At 51.7% G+C, this 20298-nt stretch overlaps 5 protein-coding genes across 5 annotated transcripts; 2 read left to right on the forward strand and 3 right to left on the reverse strand.

The window, feature by feature from the left end:
- Positions 1-6: 6 nt before the first annotated feature.
- On the forward strand, positions 7-378 carry T310_7653 (Uncharacterized protein; the record flags this gene model as incomplete). Its single annotated transcript, XM_013469548.1, has 1 exon — positions 7-378. A coding segment is annotated over one exon (372 nt), but the record flags the coding sequence as incomplete, so codon positions are not given.
- A 2081-nt stretch (positions 379-2459) lies between these two features.
- On the forward strand, positions 2460-4014 carry T310_7654 (uncharacterized protein; the record flags this gene model as incomplete). The annotated part of the gene is made up of 4 exons (XM_013469549.1): positions 2460-2517; positions 2733-2835; positions 3081-3195; positions 3652-4014. 4 exons carry the CDS (start codon positions 2460-2462, stop codon positions 4012-4014), a joined length of 639 nt encoding a protein of 212 aa, XP_013325003.1.
- A 336-nt stretch (positions 4015-4350) lies between these two features.
- On the reverse strand, positions 4351-9760 carry T310_7655 (uncharacterized protein; the record flags this gene model as incomplete). The annotated part of the gene is made up of 13 exons (XM_013469550.1): positions 4351-5008; positions 5156-5209; positions 5368-5459; positions 5518-5856; positions 5904-6341; positions 6397-6532; positions 6589-7074; positions 7134-8246; positions 8309-8489; positions 8541-8571; positions 8630-9213; positions 9279-9596; positions 9628-9760. 13 exons carry the CDS (start codon positions 9758-9760, stop codon positions 4351-4353), a joined length of 4563 nt encoding a protein of 1520 aa, XP_013325004.1.
- Positions 9761-11140: 1380 nt separating this feature from the next.
- T310_7656 (uncharacterized protein) lies at positions 11141-14253 on the reverse strand (the record flags this gene model as incomplete). Its single annotated transcript, XM_013469551.1, has 5 exons — positions 11141-11248; positions 11322-12282; positions 12346-13197; positions 13257-13520; positions 13589-14253. 5 exons carry the CDS (start codon positions 14251-14253, stop codon positions 11141-11143), a joined length of 2850 nt encoding a protein of 949 aa, XP_013325005.1.
- Positions 14254-15301: 1048 nt separating this feature from the next.
- Positions 15302-18946, reverse strand: T310_7657 (uncharacterized protein; the record flags this gene model as incomplete). The annotated part of the gene is made up of 2 exons (XM_013469552.1): positions 15302-17386; positions 17420-18946. The coding sequence occupies 2 exons, from the start codon at positions 18944-18946 to the stop codon at positions 15302-15304; spliced, it is 3612 nt and encodes a 1203-aa protein (XP_013325006.1).
- Positions 18947-20298: the final 1352 nt, after the last annotated feature.

A 20298-nucleotide genomic window follows, 5' to 3' on the forward strand; every position in this document is an offset into this window, starting at 1 on the left:
TTCCAGGAGCAGTACCGCCGGGGCATTTCGCCCGACTACCTGGCCGGCCATCGCGAGTATGCGCGCCGCCTGTGCGACCTGATCCGCAATCTGCCCGCGGGCGGCGAGCCGGCCAGCGACGTCGATATCAGCAGCATCGGCATCGCCGAGAAACTGATCAAACAGGTCTATGGCATGCAGGAGTATGGCGTCGAGGTGCGCGCGATCAGCGTTGGCGTCGAGATGCTGACGCGCCAGGCTGTGTGCTTTGTGTGGACGTTCCGCGACCAGCTGAACCTGCATGTCGTCTATAACGAGGCCTTCCATGCGCCGGAGCAGATGGAGCAGTTTGTGGGGACGGTCAAGGACGTGCTGCTGAAAGAGTTGGGAGTGGAGTGACTTAGAGGATTTTGGACTAGTATATAGCTAGTGAGATATTGATAAATATCCAATATTGAAGTCTAGTATTCATAGAGTTATGCCATTAATAGTGAGAAGTTGCTCAAATCATGGACCTAGCCTTAGAAACTAGAACCTAGTATATCAAATAGATTATTATCAGTTCACCTATTTATACGAATTAAACTTATCAAGGACCCAATTATATAGTTTAACGGTAATCACCATGTTCCCAGGAGAAAAAGAGTCAAAGCAAGGATATGACTAGAAAAAAAAAAGTTATACTCTAGAGGAAAGTCATTTTTTTCGAAAGTTACTTTGTACAGTACCTTATACGTCATACAGGTGCTGCTAATGATTTCTTCACTCAGGAACCCAACTGACTGGTTATTACCACATCCCCCCAACTATAACCAATATATACTATACACTACTAGTACATGTCTTATCCTTTTGGCAAACAGGTTTCTACTTGCTCAGTATTCCTCTAATGGCACCTCCTTCAACTCACAATGCTCTTCTTCCCAACACACAGCGCCTGCACCCTTCAACATGGTTTCCCAGTACGTGACAATATCAAGCGACTCATCGCGTCCGCGGTGACACGTTCGCGCTGGGCCGTGCGCTTAAACTCCTCTTCCCTTCCAGGCTTTTCCAGAGATGAAGCCAGATAAGAACCCGCATGGGCTTGCCCTCCCTCAGAACAATCTCCTCAACCCATCCCTTGCGTGGATAGATGGAATGAGGAATTAAGTGTTCGTTTCCGGGTCCCCACCCGAACGGATCGACCTGCCGTCCATGTCGTCGACCTTCTCGCGCTGTTCGTCGCTGACTGGGTCGGGGAAATAGACCTTGGCCATGGCCGTGTACCGTTCCAGAGGAAAATACCAGGCGTTGATGACGAAATTGGCCGCGTATGTCACTGGGCGCTGAGTAATGGAGAGTCCCGAGAGATAGGTCTCGTAGCCAGGTGATGTTGTGAATTTTGCCAGTTTGTCTCTTGATCTCCATATTTCAGTCAGTCAGTCATGAGACTTGCCAGAGAAAAAAAAAGAGAAAACGCTGTTGATAATTGGAGAGGATACCCGCTACAAGAAGGATGTATTCAGGCCGTTCGATCAGCCTTCCCCAAGACATGTAACTGCTCCCGAGCGCTTCTCTAAGCTGGCGCAGAGAGGCCACCAATTTCCGTCCATATTCAGAGGAGCCATCGACAAAATTCATCGACATGTCGACGACCGAAGTTGGCATATGAATCTCGGTGAAAGTGAAAATGTCTGGTTCAGCCATCATTAGCTGGATGTGAAGCGTCTCTTGTTGAGTAACATCTCTTGTTGAGTCTTGTACCAAGCAGCCGCATTGCGACAGTCACAGCTTAGTCATTGACTAACGTACACTATGGAGTAATACGCAATTTAAATTTATGGGTGGGTGGTTGTGAAGCTTAAGCTCAACTTAGACGGATACTTCTTGATGATCTTTGTCGTCTTTTTCATATTTTTTCCTCTGCAAACCGAGCCAAAAAGGAATTCCATGAAATTTGCTTTTCAGCTAGTCAGCAACATGTAGCGTGGTGGTCCTCAAACATACTTTGAGATGATGAAAGAAAATACCAAATTAGGTAGGCCGGCTGTCTGACCTCTTAGGGCTTAGGGCCTAGCCCAAGCCTCACGTTCGATGCCACCACCCTTACATATGAGACATCTCTTTCACCGTCCTGGAAATGTTTCTCCGATCCGCTCTTGTCTTTTCTTTCCAGGAGGATCTGGCAGATTTGTTGTAGACTTCTCACTGCTGACTTCCTACGTCCTCAGTTCTGCATTACACGTGCCTCGCCTAACCGTACGCTCCCAGACTTCCAACCAAGAAACTCGATCACTATCGACGGTCGGATTTATTGACTGTTTCTCTCCACAAGAGTCCTAGAGACATTTGTTTTATTCTCCCAGCTCACAAATATAATGGTATCAGGTATAATACAGACGTCTTGCCCCCACCGGCGGTCGAGTACGACCTCGATCTCGCCAGTGATTCGCCAGATGACATTCCTCAGGATCAGATTGAACAGCTCAGACTTCGTCATGTCCCTGGAAACTTTCTTGATGCCCCTCAGCTCCGTGCTGTCATCGATGCTACACCGTCTGTGTCTGAAAATCCTCTACCTACTCAGCAGAAGCCTGATTGGTTGACGGAATATGAACGAACTGGGCAGCTTCCTCCGCTTACCTTCTCCTACATGGATCGCACTGATAAGTCGTCCGATGACTCTGTGTCAGCTGTTCCTTCGCCGACTACACAGTAACCGCCAGAAGACCCAGATGTCAACAATGATCCACCGCTTCGACGCTCTACAGGGATCCGGAAACTATCTCGTCGCGCCGTTGAGGCCATGGAAGGCTATACTGCTCTTCTTAATGATGACCCTGAGTTTCAAAATACCTTGCTTTCTCGTATGACGTACGTTCCAACCCTTTTCTCGAGGTGTTCTTTCCCTCTCACTCGAAATATGGTATACTCTTGCAGAAGTGCTAACTACTTAAATCCATTAGGGACCGACAAGCTTTCCCAAGCGAAATCATCGTCTCGATTATTTACTGATTTCTTTGAAAAGAAGCCTCAATACCTGCTTCATTGTGAAGCCTGGGAACACCCGGTCACCAGGCACAGAATCATGATGGGAACCCTATATTTATTTTCTCAAGGCGTTCCGGTAACTGTCGGCACGATATAGTTCTGAACCTTCCTCCCGGTACAGATGTCTTTTGGTCTCCGGATATGAATTGCTACGTAACGGAGATCACTGCACACGAAATCCTTGTGTGTTCTGCTGGCAACCTAGCTTACGGGCTTACCTGGATGTCTCAGAGATAAAGTTTCTGAATGGCTGGGTAGTCGGAAAGTGAAGAAGGGTGTTGATATCTCCGCGATCTTGCCACGTTCAGCTACGTTGTATCATGAGCTAAGGACATGACAACAGCTCGAATTCAGATGGTATGTACAGTACATACAAGATCCAAACTCCAGACTCTGCTAAACAAGCCCTGAGTTTTCGCGAGAATGCTGATTCTTGCTCCAGATACAATAGAAGAGATTCTCAACCTAGATCGAAACCTGCTCACTCCCGGTCCAGGAGGCATGAGTAACATCATGACAAACCCGAAAACCCCAGAAACCTGGGTTTATTTCAGAAAGTTGAGGTATAGTTTCGGTAACCTCCACGCACAAGTAGTCTAAAGTTATGCGACGTTGAAGCCATGTGTACTCCGTTCATAGTGCATGTCCTGTACAGTGCATATGACCACGCTGAACACGATGGACGTCCAACGCTACCTACAACAGTCTGCACGTGCTGAACGTCTTACATCACTGCACTTTGAAGTCAAACCAGCGGTATGGCAGCGGCGCGATGGCGCTGGCAGGAATCCGAAGTCAGGTAATAAGCAGCTTGACTACGATACATTCGACACCTTCAAGCTGGCGACGGACATCTGGGACCAGGTTGCCCACCCCCAACAAGTTGTCAGACGCCTGGGTCTATATCATTCTCAGGGCCAGATCAGCAAAAGATTCGTGGGGCACTCTATGGACTTCATTAAGCTGGGATCCATCAGATATACCAACCAAGATCCCTGTTAGTCCGACCGATACCTTCCATTGCACGAATACAGAATGATCTTGATAGTTTAGAAAGCTGAGAGAACTCGTGCTTATACTGCCAAAGCCAACTGGTTTGCTGGTAATAATAATACGAGACCGCGAGGTCCGTTCTGGTAGTTCATTTCCCTGACAATATCAACAGAGATGAAGTCATCGCCATACTTTTCTCAACAAGTTCCAATGGACCGCAAGTTGTGCTTCTCATCAAGTTGGAGATAGATTTTTGTTCCTTGTCCCTGGAAGAAATGGCCTTACGGAAGGATCGCCATAGTGCATCTCTACATGTCGGTTGCCATGTTTTTTTTTCTGTCCGTTTTATACAGTGGTAGAAAGTTCCGGTGCGAAACTGACTGTGATGGATGATCCTGAATGCTGTCCCGATGAAGATGCCGGTGTTGACGACCGAGGAGACGACGTGTGCGGACGTGGTCTTGCATCGTCAGCCTGTCCATCTCCTTGTTGACGACGCCTGCTTAGTCGAATGACCCGCAGGGGAAGCAACTTCCTCACTGCGCGAGGATAATCGTTGTCGTCGTTGGACCCCATCCCTTGGGAGATGGCCTGCTTCTGCTGCCCGAAAATTGTAGCCCACGAGACGATCAAGAGGTCTCGGAGATTCAGAACAATGAACCAAAAAGAATAGCCTAAAACAAAGATCGGTAGCATGACAGCACCAAGGAGGATCTGGAATAGACTGCGCACACGCTTCAGCCACTCAACCTTCCCTCTGGCCAGCGTCCTCGCGGCCTGATACGCGTCCCTCAGGCAGCCAGCGGGAATGTTGACGGAGACATGATAGATGAGAAACAAGATATACCACCATTTGCTGTCGAATCTCTCGAGCGAATTCATTATGATTGTTCTCCGCACGTCGTTCGCATGAGACGCGTGATCAAGCTCCTTGCCGATTTCCTTCCAGTCTCGATCCGCCTGGTTCGTCATCAGCTGGCGGAGACGGGCGAAAACCGGGTTACTAATATCGTGGGTGAGTTGTCGGATAGTTTTGATGTTGAAAAGGACCAGACATGTCACGAACAGCGCGATGATCGTGGTCGCCACAAAGATCACGATGGTCGAGTCGGATCTGCTTGAATGGGTCAGAAAACGCCCATCTACTCACGGTGGAAGAACGCTGGCTGGCTCCTTACGGGGAACCTTGCATGCTGAAAAGACTCTGCGAATGAGACATTAGTGACCAAGGCAGTCAGTGGATTGGGAACATGCTTCGTACTGCTGAAAAGCTCATGGGCAAGAAGACCACCGTGGCGTATCTGGAGCAGTCAGCGTCATCTTCATGAAATCCAGTGGCGACGAGAGTCGTCGAGACCGTACGTGAACAACTTGACATCCTCGGCCTGCTTGGTGGCCTCGATAGTGGACCGTCTCGACTCTCTGGACTCTTTTAGTTGGAGCAACCCCATCAGCTGAAGACGGTCGATCAGCAGACTTGCCATCTCATCCACGAATCACACGGCAACTAACCGCTTGCTTCAAAAATTCCAGATGCGTCCTGTGGACATTGACCTGCGCCTTGAGCTCCTCCAACAAAGCGATGTTCGTTTGACCCAGTCTATTCTCATGGTTCAAGATGCTTCGGTAGTGCCGTTCGTCTTTGGCCGACCATCGGGGCTTTTCCAGACCGTTAAACCGGTCCCTCCACTGGGTCGCCGCGTGGATAGTACCGTCGATGTTCTGGGTGAGACGGCCGAGCAGCTTGCTGTACTGCAGGTAGGCCTGGATGAGCCAGGAGGGGCCTTCTTCCTCCAGCTCGGACTGGTCGTCATCGTCGCGCGGTAGGAGAAACCGGTACGTCGATGCTTCCTTGGAAAGAGGTCAGCTGCTTGCAATTCGGGATGACCGGGACACACTCCTACCGCGGCATCCAACGCTTTGTGCAGCTCATCCAGCACCTTCTTCGTCTTGCGGTACGCCTCATCCGTCATCTTCGCAAACAGCCGCGCTTCCAGGACCTGTCGCTGGCCCTGGAATTCGCGAGTGTCCCTTCGTAGCTGATCATGGGACTGTGTTTTGAGAAAGTCGTCTTCGCGGAACCACGTGGATTCGTCGGTCTGGTAGTTGGTCTGGGACAAGACAATGCACGTCCAGAACCGATCATGCGCATCCCCGGTAAAGCGATAGCCGATGGCTGCATGCGTCCAAACCAGCGGGCCTCCTGCCGTGTGATGGGGGAAGTTTTCCTGCTGCGAGGGGCCTATCCATCCATCGCCGGCTTCTTCGTTCTTTCTATCGAGAGTGATGTATCCGATGTGAAACTCGGTCACCCAGAGATTGGCCTCCTTGTGGACCTAGCTCGATCCTGATCAGCTAGTTCCATCAGGCCTCTGGTGACCGCCAACTTACGTGGTTCCTTAAGAAATTTTCGCAGCGGGCGTGTCTCTCGAGGAATCCGAGGACGGAGAGCCACTCCTTGCCCACGTCTCGATAGGATGATTTCAGGAGAGCGTCCGCAACGTTGCGTGTGCATCTCTCGATGAAGCTACATCTCCAGTATCAACAGCATGAAAGGAGGAATCCGGGTGGTGGGCTGCCTACCAGAAGCGCTTCTTGCTGTTTTCTTTGGTCCGCTCGAGGTCGAGCCGGAGTTTAAGCGTGTCATAATTCGTGATGGGAGAAGAGACGCTTTGTGTGGGGCGATTCTCGTTTCTGCATACCTTCTTTTGGCAGATGTCGACGATGAACGCTTCCCGAAAGGATGCAGCGGACGGCTTGTTTCGATAAAGAGCAGCCTCCATCTGCTGTTTGAATTCTTCATTCGTGATCTCCTCGGGTCTCTTTAAGAGAAAGTAAGGGACTCCGAACAGCTGGTACGGCGGGTAGTTCTCGACCACATTCTTCGGGTCGAAGGTGAATTGGGCGACTTTTCGACGTTTCCCCCAGTCGCCTCCGCTCTCCGGAGCTATAAGCTCCCTGTGTTTGCGAGGGTTGAGATCCCTCAGGTGAGGCTCAGCAGACTGAGCGGGTTTATTGTCTGCTACCGCCGACGCGGCCCGATGTTCTCCTGCCGTTGCCTCGAGAGTCCTGGTATCGCGCATATTAGACCGATGGACAGTATCAGCTCGGTGGAAAGGCCCACTTACGGTGTCTTGTTGGCCGACGAGCTCACATTGCTCAGATGATGCATGGTAGCCAAGAAGCCGTACGAATGATACCATAGCCCCCGATCACGGCGAAGCTTTTCGGGGTCAATCCTCCCGGGAAGATTTCCATCCTTGGAGATGATTTTTTGGAGCACGCTCGTCGCCGTCCGGGCCATTTCCGGTGCTGAGTCCACCGTAGGACTGAGAGTGTATCCCGCAGTGGCCATCGCCAGCGCCAACCCATACCGCGCGGAAACAGACCAGGTGTTCTGTGGCCTTGCAACCGTTCCCCAGCCCTGCATTTGCAGCGTCCTGACCCATGCGGCATGGAGGGAGTCATCCTGGCGGAAAAATTCCTCGAACACCGGAAGAAGAGGGAATTCCTGGCGGGCCTTGAGGGAGCGTCGGTCGACTGCCGCGTTGCGGTAGAGAACGAAAGTCGCTTCTGCATCTTCTGATCCTTCAGGCAGGAATGTCTTCAGAATCCGGTCCCTGTACCCATCTGGGCGTAGCAGACGGTAGCGGTCCTCATCTCGCAGTCGCTTTAACCGCTGACCCAGGTCTTGGAGTGCTTCTGTATCCAAAGCCTCGTCGATCACCTCATCGAGGGTTTTAAGCGCCCACCAGATCAGCACGTTGTCCAGGAGCTGGAATTTGGGGAAGACGAGGTTTTCATTTGCGCGGTACTGGAGGTCCCCCCAGTCGACAAAGACATAGTGCGACTTGAATCGCAACAGTCCCGTCAGCTGCTCGAGACCATCGACGAAGAGCGGAAACCACGCCTCCAGGGACTGCGATAATTTGCTGACGACGTACTCGAGCTGCCCATCCACCACACGGTGGAAATCGAGAAGGTTCAGCAGAATGCACCAGCCGTTCCGTGCCCTCTCGGCGAAGTCCCAGTCTCCAAGGGGATCCGCCTCGTCTTTAGCGACAGCATCCACGGTCCAATCACCAGAAATGCACCATTCGTGGGGCTTGGCTTTTATGGAATCGAAAAACCAATTGAGATAGCCCTTGCAGGTGCTGACAATATCTCGCTGGAGCTTCGAGTTCGCACTGGCGGATTGTTTCATCTTGCCGTACATGGTCACGAGGAAGCTGATATGCCAACTGTTTCAAATGTCAGCCATTGGAAATACTGTTTCTCCATGGCCATCCAATTTCGTCCTTACTAGCTGTGGCCGAGGAATACGGATCCGTCTCCATCCGTGGGGGCGATTATATGATTATCGTCATCGTGTCCGGTGCCGATGGGCACACTGAAAACGTCCAAGATGCGGTGCAAATGTCTGCGATTGACACTCTCCACAAAGCCGAGGGATGCCGGGCGAGCGGCTTTAAAATGCCGGAACACTGAAATCATTCAAAGTCAGCACTCATCTTGCCCTGAATTGTACCACTAACTCTGATTTACGCGGCTTGCGAGAGGGAGCACCTGTGCTTCCAGTCAGCTGGTGGAAAGTACAGCTTGCGCAAGGGTGGTCAGTACTGACAGTCGAATGCAATATCTCTGAGCATTCCTTCGTCTCCTCCTTCCTCTCTGCCCGAGTACCATCATCGCCATCTCCCTGACGCTCTACATATGTTTCCTTTGTACGATACAGCATGAGGAGTCTCCGTTGACCATCCGCAGGAACTTCCAGGCTAAGGGGCAGTCCGTCCGTCGGCCCCGAATAAGAGGCCTGCTGCGGCAAGGAATCGAAATCCGATTGCTGGACAGGATCGTCACTGTCGCTCGCCTCCACGAATGCTTTCTTGAATTCCTGGGGACAGGCTAAATCCTCATCGAGAGGGATAATCTCCCATTCCAACTGGCAATCCATCTTCTCCGGCAGCGGTAAGATGCGCCTGACGGACCCGTGTTCTCCGAGCTTGTCGAGATACGCAGCACTCTCGGAGGATGGTCCCGAATAGTCTTCGTTCCTGGATGTGACGTCGAGATCCAGGATCAGAGGGATGGCCGTCTCTTGCTGACTCCTATTGCGGAAAAGACACTCCTGGAAGATGAAGCCTTCGACGACAAGGAATTGCATCTCAACATCGATGCCTACATTGCCTGATAAATCGGCTGCGTCATCTGGCTTAGCAATCGACAACCTCACTCGCCAAAAAAGAAAAGAAAAGGGAATAATATAGACATACTATGGTACGTAATCTGCGGCCACCTGCCGTTGATAAATCGAATCGTTTCATCAGAAGGCTTGGACACTGGCTTGACTCTGGTTCGAAGGCCGAAACCGGGAGTCGTCCCCGTCGCGGCGGTTTCCAGATAATACCACGCGGGAAGATAGCCGGAACGTTCCAACGACATGAACTCTCTTCCCTTGACGTACGTGGTGATGGCAGCGAATTCGCCGTGTTCGGTCACGAAGGCGACGTGACCTTTGCCGTCGCCAAACGGCACGAGCGAGTGTACCTCGCCGGCAGAGTCGATGGTGATATAGGTGACTGCCACTCCGCCTGGTTAGAAATGCAGATACACAGGATACACAGGGGGAAATGAATTTCTTGCCTTCGTCGGCAGCATCCTTTCTATCCTCTAGATGCACATTAACGTCGCTGATATTATCAACTTCGACCGGATTGCTGAGAGGTTCCTCCGCGGTTGCGTCGCCTCCGTCCATAGTGCAAAATACGTTTGAGCGTGAAAATTGAGACTCTGTTGTGTAGCAGTTTCTTGCCTCGCGGGGATGAAATTTATTTATTTTTTTTTCCCTCCCCCCCCCCCCTCTTTTTTTCTTCTGACAAATGGGCTCTCCTACAGCAGAACGCCGTCGGGAGGGGTAGTTGGTGCCACTTCGTCATAAATCAATGAGGCCATGATTGGGCGGCTTACAGCGTATCCAGAGAATTAGCAACCTAGAGCATTCTCAGCCTGACTGGGTTGCCCTTGAGAGGGGCTCTCAGCCAGCCTCACCAGCAGGGGTCTGCACTCTTTTTCCTATTCGTGTTACTTTCTCAACCGAATAGAATCAGTTCTTATTCGTTAGTGTCATAACAGTAGATGAGTGGAAGAGAAGATTGTTTTCTCTATTATCCTTCTAGACTGTTTTCGAAACTTGGATACAACCCCTTTCGAGAGATCCTCAGCCCACACGGGAGAAGAGAGAGTACTTGCAAATACATTGATTCCTTGTCTTCACTTCTCTTCTATACTTGAATTCTTATTCCCATACAATGTACTGTACTCAGGATGGATTCCAGGTGTATGCAAATGTGACATCCAATGTCTGTAAACATGCAGTCAGAGACCTAAAATTGTTGTTCCCGATTTCCTCTCCTGTATCTGACAACGGTTAGCAAAGATAGATTGGCGGGCATATAGAATAATGATATTATTATTATTATATATACCTATATCGAGATAGGTGCCATCTTCTTGTCTCTAAAATCTATCTAGATTATAATAGACAGTCTGCTTGCATGGTTAAATCATATAAACAAAAAAAAATAGAGATTCCATCAGCAACTTCCAAAGTCATCCCATTTAGGACTTCCTGAGACAACACTAGAAAGGGTTTCTGCATTTCCTGTTAGCCCGTGATCATAAATGGACAACAGGAAACCAAAGTTAATAGCAGTACTTTAATTTGACTACAATACATTAAAGCATAAGAAATTATCCATTGCAGGACCACATCATCATTTTAAGTTCTCCTCTAATAAAACTACTGAGTCTCAAATTTTTTTTAAAAAAAGTATAACAGCATCAAAGACCACACATTTCAGCGGCGGCAGCGATTTAACAGGTAGATCGATTTAACAGGTAGATAATAACTTCTAGTTGTAATCTCGTCTCTCCTTGAGCATAACTAATATGTACTGATTATTACTTTGAACCAACTACCTAACTATGCACAGATATGTATGTACAAGCAGATAATAACAATAACAGTGATCTGACCTCTAAAGCGGAGAAGTGAAAAGACCAAAATTATATACTGGGTAATAGGGGGAAAAAAAAACGAAAAGTACGTATATATATATATATCTCTCTCTCTCCCTTAAAACCCCACCAACGGCTCAAAGATGCAATACTGGCAGAACGCATGCTCGCATTCCAGACAGCTTGTCATTAAGACAAGATTCCAGGGGCCGCGGTTGCAGTTGCACTGTATTGTACGTACTTAGTCAGTGATGAATGCAAAATGGACAGAATGAAAGGAAAGGGAAGGACTTGCTTACACAATACACTCGCGGTTGAAAGTTTTTTTCTAGGCTTCGCATGCGATTATTTGCCATTGCTGCTGTCTGTCGTCCGTCGGTTGAATGGGAGGTTGTCCTTGATTGATGACTATGACTATGATCACGATCATGATCATCGTCATCAGATGGATGCTCATTCAGGGATGGCGGCTCCAATTTCCGTCTTTTGACCATTTCCCTCTCTCCTGATTGTTGCTGCTGGTCTGTTTCTGCACCAGCAGACTTGTTTGAAATTCCATGCCAATCCTCTGGTGATAGCGGATCTGAGGAGAATTTCCTCTTTCTCGGATTAGCGGAATCGTTCCCTGCCTCCACGGCAGATACAGGGCCTCTCTGGGCAGCACCGTCTTGATGACTGGCAAGGCTGACTTCTGGTGAATCGCCGCCCTCGCTCTCGCCGTCACTACCCTCGACCGACTCCGCCGTAGGCGTAGCTTCAGATGTTGCCGTATGTTTTTCAGCTTCTCGTTTCTTCCTCTCCTCCTCGCGAATCTCCTTCTTCGTGAGGTGGCCTTCCGCGGGCAGCCAATCGTCAATTCGTTGCCCCCGCTTAAAATGCTCCATGTCGATATGATCGAATCGCTCGTTCCAGGCGTCCAGGCCCTTGCTCGTCAGCGGGAGAATCTTCCTGCAGAACCCGCACCAGAACTGGTTCTGGCCGTTGCGGCCGATCCGGTTCTTCGTCAGAAAATCCATCATAGCGTCGCCTTCTTTTACTCCGTGATGGTCGGTTAGATGTCTGATAAACAGCTCCTGTCGGTAGTACAAGCTCGCGCATTCTACGCCTGCATACTTCTTACTGGGCAGGGAACAGCGCCAGCTTTGCAGGTGGAAATGCTGCGAGTTCTCGTGTCGCTTCCAGTCGGCTTTGCTGCCAAAAGTCTTATAGCACATGTTAAAGGTGCAGCCGAATGGTCTCTCGTGCCGTGTCTTGTGTTTCCTGCGAACAATACATTGTTAGAAATAACTCCCAAAAGAAAGGAACAATGAGAAGACAGCTCACTTTAGTTCGCATTTCAGCCGTTTCCACTTGTGACACACATCACACTGGTAACCTTCCTGCTTCGAGTCCGACTCGTCACTGGCCGCCTGGTTCGTTGCTGTATTATCAGCCTGACCAGGTGTTTGTCCTCCCAATTGCTCCAAGGCAGCTGACAGCACGGTTGACAGGAACTTTTTCTGACTGTCAGATAAGCTATCGGTGCTTGTGCTTGTCTGAGGTGCAGCACCAGCAGTAGTACCAGTAGCAGTTTGTACGGGTGTTTTACTGAAATGATTATCCTCCTTGCCTTGCTCCGCCTGCCTCTTCGACGTCTTGTTCAGATTCCGAGCCAAGGCGTTTAACATGTCCATCGCAACCTTGGCTACCGGCCCATCCGAGCTGGAAATTGGTTGTGCCTGTCGCTGCTGGGCTGTGACCGTCGAAGGTTCCTGATCAAGTGTATGAGGCAGATTGAGGGACTTCAACCCCGGCAGTTCGACCGGCTGCTGACGGATTCTCGGAGGGGAGACAGAACCCTCTTCTGGAGCAGCCCCGGCATCTGCTACATCTCCACAGCCACTACGACTCTGGTCTTCGAATATATCTATGTTCTTGATTGGGCTCAACGTGAGCTCCTCCGACGGCGGAGAGTAGATGTCGTCGTAACTCGTCACAGTCTGACTTGGCGCGATGTGTTCGTCTGCAGGCTGCGAATCACAAGTACTTCGGCTACCAGCCTCTTCAGGGCCACGGGGTCTGTCACAAATCTGCGGCAGAGGCGTTGCTTGCCTAGGTGGTGACAAGATCGACAGATCCACCAGCGAATTCGCCGTTTCAATCGTCTGCTTCCAGGAATAATACCATTCATCCGATCTGCTCCGTATCAGTGCTGTTGTCTCCCCTTCTCGAGTTTCCTGGAGTATACTAGATACCTTTTCAGCAGCTCCTCTTCACTCTCCGTTGGATGCGCACGGCGGAGGTGCTGGCGGAAATTGTCATAACGGGGCCACTTTTTCGAACTCCGCCGGCAGTTCCTGCCAAAGCACATGTACATCTTCTTGGGTCCTCGGCCGGGAATCTTCCCGTGCACGCATTTTTTGTGCCGTTCCAGGTCGTTGATTGTCCCGAAACCCTCCTTGCGAGTGCAGTTTGGTTCATCACAAATCCATTGCTTCGTATGTCTTGCCTCGTGTTTTCTTGAGCTGTGTCAGCGAGGCTTCTAATCTTATACAAGTTGTTCCTTTTGTTCCGTCGGATAACGCACTTTTTGTCTGACGGACACTTGCCCGTCCACGAGCAGTCTGGATAACTGCACCTGATCTCCTGCGGGTATCGACTTTGGAAGTTGATTGCAGCAGTACCAAAAGAAGACGCATTGTAAACAGGGCGGTTATCACCCGAAGAGCCCGTGTCGAAACGGTTACAATTATAAGAAGACACAATGGTGCCTGGGCTCGAGATGGGTTCGACCGGATACAAGGAACTGATCTCGGAGTCGCCCCTCCTGCTCCCATATCCCGAATCGGAATGGGTGACCTGGCTGTCGGTCTCGGACGGGTCATGACGGGAGAACCTTGCATGCGAATCATCCATTCCAGTCGACGTCTTCGGCACATGATGGAGTTGGCGTCCCGGGGATGGCTTCAGATTTCTAGGCAATCCGGTGACTTGCAATGAGTTCCACGCATCCTGTTCACGGTGGAAGCGAGCCAGACTGACGGACGGAAAAGACGTGTCTGCGAACTCCAGTGTAGCACTGTTATTACCATTCCGGAACGCATCCAAGGCCGGGTCTGGTCCGATCTGGGGCAGCTGGAGGCCCAGAAGAGGATCAGGGCATGAATATCTGGAAGCAGCCTCGGGAACAGGCTTGCATGACTGCCGGAAATGGTCCAGCGCGTGAGGAGACGAAATGATTCGATTCTCCATTTGTATACTTCAACACCGTCAGAAGCTAGACAATTGACTGCAATATCAAACAGGGCATAATTCTGGATTACTTTTACTCACACCAACCCGTCCGGACACACACACACATATAAGGATGGCAGTAGCCCTGTCTGATCCTTACGCGACTGAAAGACTCGTGTCTCTCAGCCTGAACGGGGCACACAAGGCCGCAGCAGAGTGATTGTTACCTATCGACAATGAAGCAAGGGGCTGTGACCGGTTTTGGGAGCCCGCTGTCGGGCATCCCACGTAGCGTTTAGGGAGCCATATCGCAGAATGGATGTTTCTAAAACGGACTGCAGGCATCAGTGTACAAATCACTGCTATCACATCCATTGGTGACACCGTCCGTTGGCTCTCATTATGTACTTGCACTGCATACGAGCGAGGGATATCTTCTCCGTCCCAGATACGATGCATTCTCGAAGCTGACGGTCCGTTCCACAACTGGCAAGGTGCCTGATCCATTATCCACGCTCCTGCACATGCACGCCCCGCCGGCACCCGGGCAAATTCACCCTTTTGCCCTGAACTAGCGCGAGATGGCATTCCCAGCCAATCAGATCTCGCGGGGCACAGTGGGCGGCCAATCGGCGGTCCGGAGCACGTGTTCACAACTTCAGCTGCGGGAAGGAGCGAATCGCCCATGCAGGCAGCCAATCGGAAGGCGGCACGATACGTCATCGCCTCTGGGCGAACTGATAAAGTAGGTGCGCCTGCCTTACGAGTCACGACCGCAGTTGCCAGTTAAAATAGTATGATTTCACAATTGCCATCTTGCAATAACTATTGATATTTATTGTCGTCGATCTTATAGAAAAAACAAACAAACAAACAAACAAACAAACAAACAAACAAAAACCAGCCATTATGCGATCATCACAACCAAACATCCATGTCCAAAACTCCCAAACCAGAAAATAAAAAAAAGTCAAATCATCATATGGGGGTACGTGAGGTATATGGGGTATATGGGTATATGGGTATCGTGTATCGGGGTATCTCAGCATTAACGTAAACAACGAGGCTACTGGAACTGATAGGCGGATGATTGAGGGTGTGGCATGTAGGCGGCTGAAGAAGACAAGGCGTCTCCCTGTGCGGGTGCCGTGGCCTGATAGTCCATGCCTCCAGACCCGTCGTAAGGCATCGTCGCCACGGCCCCGTCTTGGTAAAGATACATATTCTCAGTCGTGGGCGATGCATACAGTTCCTGTTGTGGGTCGTAGATCGCGTTGGCTCCCAGCGTAGAGACCGTCAATCCAAAGGGATTCGACGCCAGGTTGGACGCCGCGAACTGATTGTCTGCGGCCGAGGCAGCCTGTCGAGGAGGCATGGCGTTGTACGGAGGAGGATACGACACAGAGTTGCGATGGACAGGCGGATACGGATGAGGATTCAGGAAACAGGCCCTGCTCATCGCCGAGTCTGCTTCGGGATAGTGAGCAGGTGCCCCGGGAGATAGGCCGCTCTGGCTGGGCAACGGAGAAGCGTCCAGGCCTGAATTTCGACCGGAATTCTCCGAGTAGTAAAGTTCGGGAACAGCGTTCGCATTCACTGTTTGCTCGACCTTGACGCCTGCTGACGCGTCGGACGCGACGTGGGATCGGGTAGCCGGGCTGATGGGTGATAGCATGTTCTGGGGACGAGATCCCTCGGAGGCGGTGGACTTGCTCGGGCGAATTTCCTCAACTAATCTGAGAATAGGCAGCGAAATCTGCTCCATGTGCCGAGCCAAGTGGACTGTCAGTTTCTTCCAATTGTTGCAGATATTCCCGCAGAACCGACATGGTTCGGTTTGAGGCTGCTTGGTGGTAACGTGGTGACACGCATCCACCTGCCTCCACAGCTGTTCAATTTCCTGCTCATAGTGCTGGTTCTCTGCCGGGTCTGCCGATACTGGCGACCTCGCTTTCTTGACCTTGGGTTCCGGCTTCTTGTGTTCGCGGACGAGATGCTGGACAAAGTTGTCCTTGCGAAAGCACTTGTGGGTGCAGTCCGGCATGTTACAAGTCCACCACTCCAGCTGTCGATGGCGTTCATTCTCGTGCCGCACCCAGTCGGCTTTCCGCTTGAAGGACTTCGGCTCGGTGCAGTCGGGGAACGTGCACGTGAATGGCTGAACGTCTTCGTGGACATGTTTCGTCCAATCTGATGGTTTCTGGAATCTCTTGATCTTGAAACACAGAGGACACTCGAATTCGGCAGGCAACCGCTCCACAGGCGGCAATGGAATGCCTGGTGGGAAGATCGCTGGCAATACGGTGCCGTCGACGGCGGAATTGGGTTCATCGTCACTGATCTCATGGCCCGGGACCTGGAACTGACAGTATGTCGAACTGGGATCCCGTGTGCTGGGTCGAGGAGGTAGCAACTCAGCCTGGCCGCCGGAATCGAAGCATCGCTTGCCTGCTGCACAGGTACCTTGGCTGACCGCCTGGGCATGCTTGTCCTTGTCCTGGACCAGCTTCTTGTATCGCCGTACTTGTTCCTGAGCGAAGCGATGGAGTAGGGCCGGTGCAATCCGTGGATTTAGCTGGCTAATCTGCGCTTTAAAGCCCTCGTACGTGGGGATGATGGGCTGGGACGGGAGCGGAAAGTCCATCACCACGCCCTTTTCATCCACCATCAACTCATCGTCGTCCTCCGCATCGTCATGGGCCTCGTCCGCACCTTCGTGTTGCTGTTGTGGCCTATCGACAGTGGATGGAGGCTTCAATAGAGGCGATGTCGTCTTCTCAGCCGTGTGTTCGCCGCCCCTGGTCGTGAGGTCCATCAATCGGAGTTTCAAGCTCGATGAAATGTCGCTCTTGCTTCGCCCACGAACGCGCCGGGTGAAAGAAGAAGGACTGAGAGAAGCTACGCCCGCAGTGGGAGATGTCGCTTGTAGGCCACCGATGCTGGCCGCCACTTGCCCTGCAATTGCAGCTGCCACGACACTTCCCGTTCCGAGGGAGGGAGATTTGGGTCGACCAAAACTCAGCTTGCGCTGGGGTTTCGGTTTTGTTGAAGATTCACTTTTGTTGTCTTGGACATCGTGGCTGTCGGATTCAAAGCTCGACTGCCGCTGGCTTGACTGGGACATCTTCCGTTTCAAGTTGCTGCTGCTTCTCTTTGGCAAGAGTTTGAACAGACTGTTTCGTACCTCTAGCTTCTTGTTCTTGCTGATGGACAGGCTTTTGAAGAAGGTGTCCGATTCCAGGAGACTGTTAACCTCGGAGTCATTCATCATTTTCGTTCCCCAAGTCGCAGAATGAGATGCAGTTTCGACATTCTTGGCCTGTTTCAAGAATCGCGCAATAGCTTCTCGCGACGTTGCGGGTTGCATCCTGGTTTCGATGGGGTCAGGGAAACGTGGATGATCCTGCCACGGATACGGCCGAATGAACTGCCTGGGCAGTGGCTCTTCATCCTCTGGGGCGTCTCCCGAGTCCACGGGGGGAGATGCCTCCTTCGTCGATTCCATCCGGTCATGAACACTTGCGACTGGGGATTCTGGACGCGAGTCGGTGGACTCGGGCTCACTTTCCGAATCGCTCTCCTCGCTGGCCTCGTCTACGAGGACACCCGGGCCGGGGATATTGGAATCATCATAGTAAAAGCCGCCTCGCTTGTCGAAACTGAAGTAGTCTTGTCGGGATGTGTCCCCCGCACTTCTTGCCCGACGCCTGGTCGGTCTTACCCGCAGAGTGTCGGACGGGGCCATTTCGTCTCTGCCGCGGCTGGTCGCCGCGCTGACGGAGGCAAACCAGATTTCAATATCTGCCTTCTTCTCTGCGAGCCGGCGCTCCTCCTGCATTTCGTTTGGACTTGGGACATAGATGTCCCCCCGGGAGGAGGGGTCGATGCCCGCTTGGCCAGTGATCGGATTGGGAATCCAGGACCCGTCTTCCGACCGCAAGGTCGAGACTTCTGGGATCGCATGGTTCGCATTGTTGTCGCCATCGTCAAATTCATCAGCATCATCGGATCCACGACTGGGAGACAAGTGGTTGGATGAATGACTGTTTCGACGTCTTGCGGGCTCGTCTTCTCTCGTGGGTGAATCCCCACGAGAATAGCTCGAGACTTTCACCACGGGGCTGGTGGAGTGAACCGACACCGGGGTAGGGTTTATATTCAGATTGTCGGCGCCAGAACTCGTCGGGAGGGACGCCATACTGGGGCGATGTTCGGGGATGGCAAGTCTCGACGGTTGTTTCCCGCGGCACATGCTGTCCTGTCCGGTGTTGGCGACGTCTGAAGCAGGGCTAGGGTTGTTGGTGAGATCTGGACTGAGCAGTTGGGAGCACATCTCAGCACTACTGGGAAAAGAATGATTTTGGATATGGATCGCGTCCTTTTGTAGCGTTGTGGTGCCCTGTTCAAGGCTGTCACCCGACCCAGAAGCCAACTGAGCGTCTAATCCATCAAAAGACAGGAGATCGTCGCCCTGGGACGTATGGACGCTGCTGAGGATGGCTGGATCGGAGCAAACCGAAAAATCGAAGTCGTTGGACGCATCTAGCTGGTATTCCCCCGTCACGCGGTTGCCAGCCGAGACGGGCGAGACGGGCGAAATGCCGAAGTCTTCTAGGTCTGATGGAGCGGAGAGATAGGGATCATCAATGGCTTGATCCTTGAAGGCGGACAAGTGGTTCTGGGAGGAACTGGTAGAGGGGATTGTCGACATGATTGATGATGAGAGTCAGCCCAGATGTTAGTAGAATGCCCCGAATAGTCGATCACATGGGCCGTCCGCAAGGCATAGATAGACACCCTGACAGGCAGAATGGAAGAAGCGTCAGGATTGCTGCACTGCCATCTCGTGGGGGCGGGGTGGATAAGATAGGGATACAGCTTGAGACGGGCAGGCACAGATGAATTAAAAGACAGAGAAACGACGGGAATTCTGGCCGTGTGGGGGTATATAAATTGCAACGCAAACCAGAGGCGACAACGTCGTGAGCAGCGCACAAGGGAGAAAGAGGAGAGAAGAGCTACCACGGCGGGCGACGCGCTGAAGAAGAGGCCAGGCCCGTCAATCAGGAGAGAGGCTGAGCGCATCGAGTCCACCGCCACATGTCGAGTGTCGGACAGGCCGTCTTCTGGCTGCATTTATCCTAACACATTTATTTAGTGGAAAGCGCCTGGAGAGCCGCCCGGACAGTTAGCGGCGGTTCAGCAATCCCCCGCAGCGGGCAGTCCGCTGATTGTCCGCACGTGATTGGCCCGTCGAGTCGATGGGCGATGCGCCTGCTGCGGCTGATAAAAGCGCCTTGGCAGTCGATAGCATCCTCTTGGACTTTAGGCGGGGCGCAGCATCAACAGCATGGGTGTGTAGACAGACAGATCCAGCGCCAGTCTACTGTAGTTGATCCTTTCTTTTCTGGTCTCTTTTTTGTTCCCTCGATGCTCGATGTCAGGTGTGGCGCAAGGCTAACTCGGGCTAGTATATGGACTGAGGCTGTGCACATCCATGCCGGTCTGGACCTCACGTTGATACAATCTATGTACTGGACCTAGTAAATGACTTCTACGTCAGGGAAAATGAAAAGAGCTACTTGTTGTGTCCACTGATAGCAAAATGACATATTGCGCGAAATCCAGTGCTGTCAAGGCAATTGAGCACTTATGATTGCTACATACTTCTGGTACTGGCAGGTCACCTGATGCAAGAACACGTGCTCAACAAGTTCTTTGATTCGAGTCAATCCAGCACTCTCACCCGCGTTACCGGCCCAGTGTAGACCTTCCTGGCATGCAGAAAATAGTATGACAACGAGAGAACAACGACTCCACCAAAGATGACGACCATCCAGTTCATCGTCTGCAGCGTGACCTCCCTCGTCAGCGGGAAGAAGCAGAAGACCCAGACGATGACGAGAAACAGGATCGCGACCGTCTCGACGATGGGCGACCATTGCGGTCCCACGCTCCAGCGCGTCGGGGGAAAGGGCTCCCCGCGCCAGCGCTTCAGGCGGATGCAGGAGATGGAGACGATGTAGGACGACAGCAGAGAGGCGAGGCCCAGGGACATGATCG

Source organism: Rasamsonia emersonii (assembly GCF_000968595.1).
Source record: "Rasamsonia emersonii CBS 393.64 chromosome Unknown ctg1118621760573, whole genome shotgun sequence".
Lineage (NCBI taxonomy): Eukaryota > Fungi > Ascomycota > Eurotiomycetes > Eurotiales > Trichocomaceae > Rasamsonia > Rasamsonia emersonii.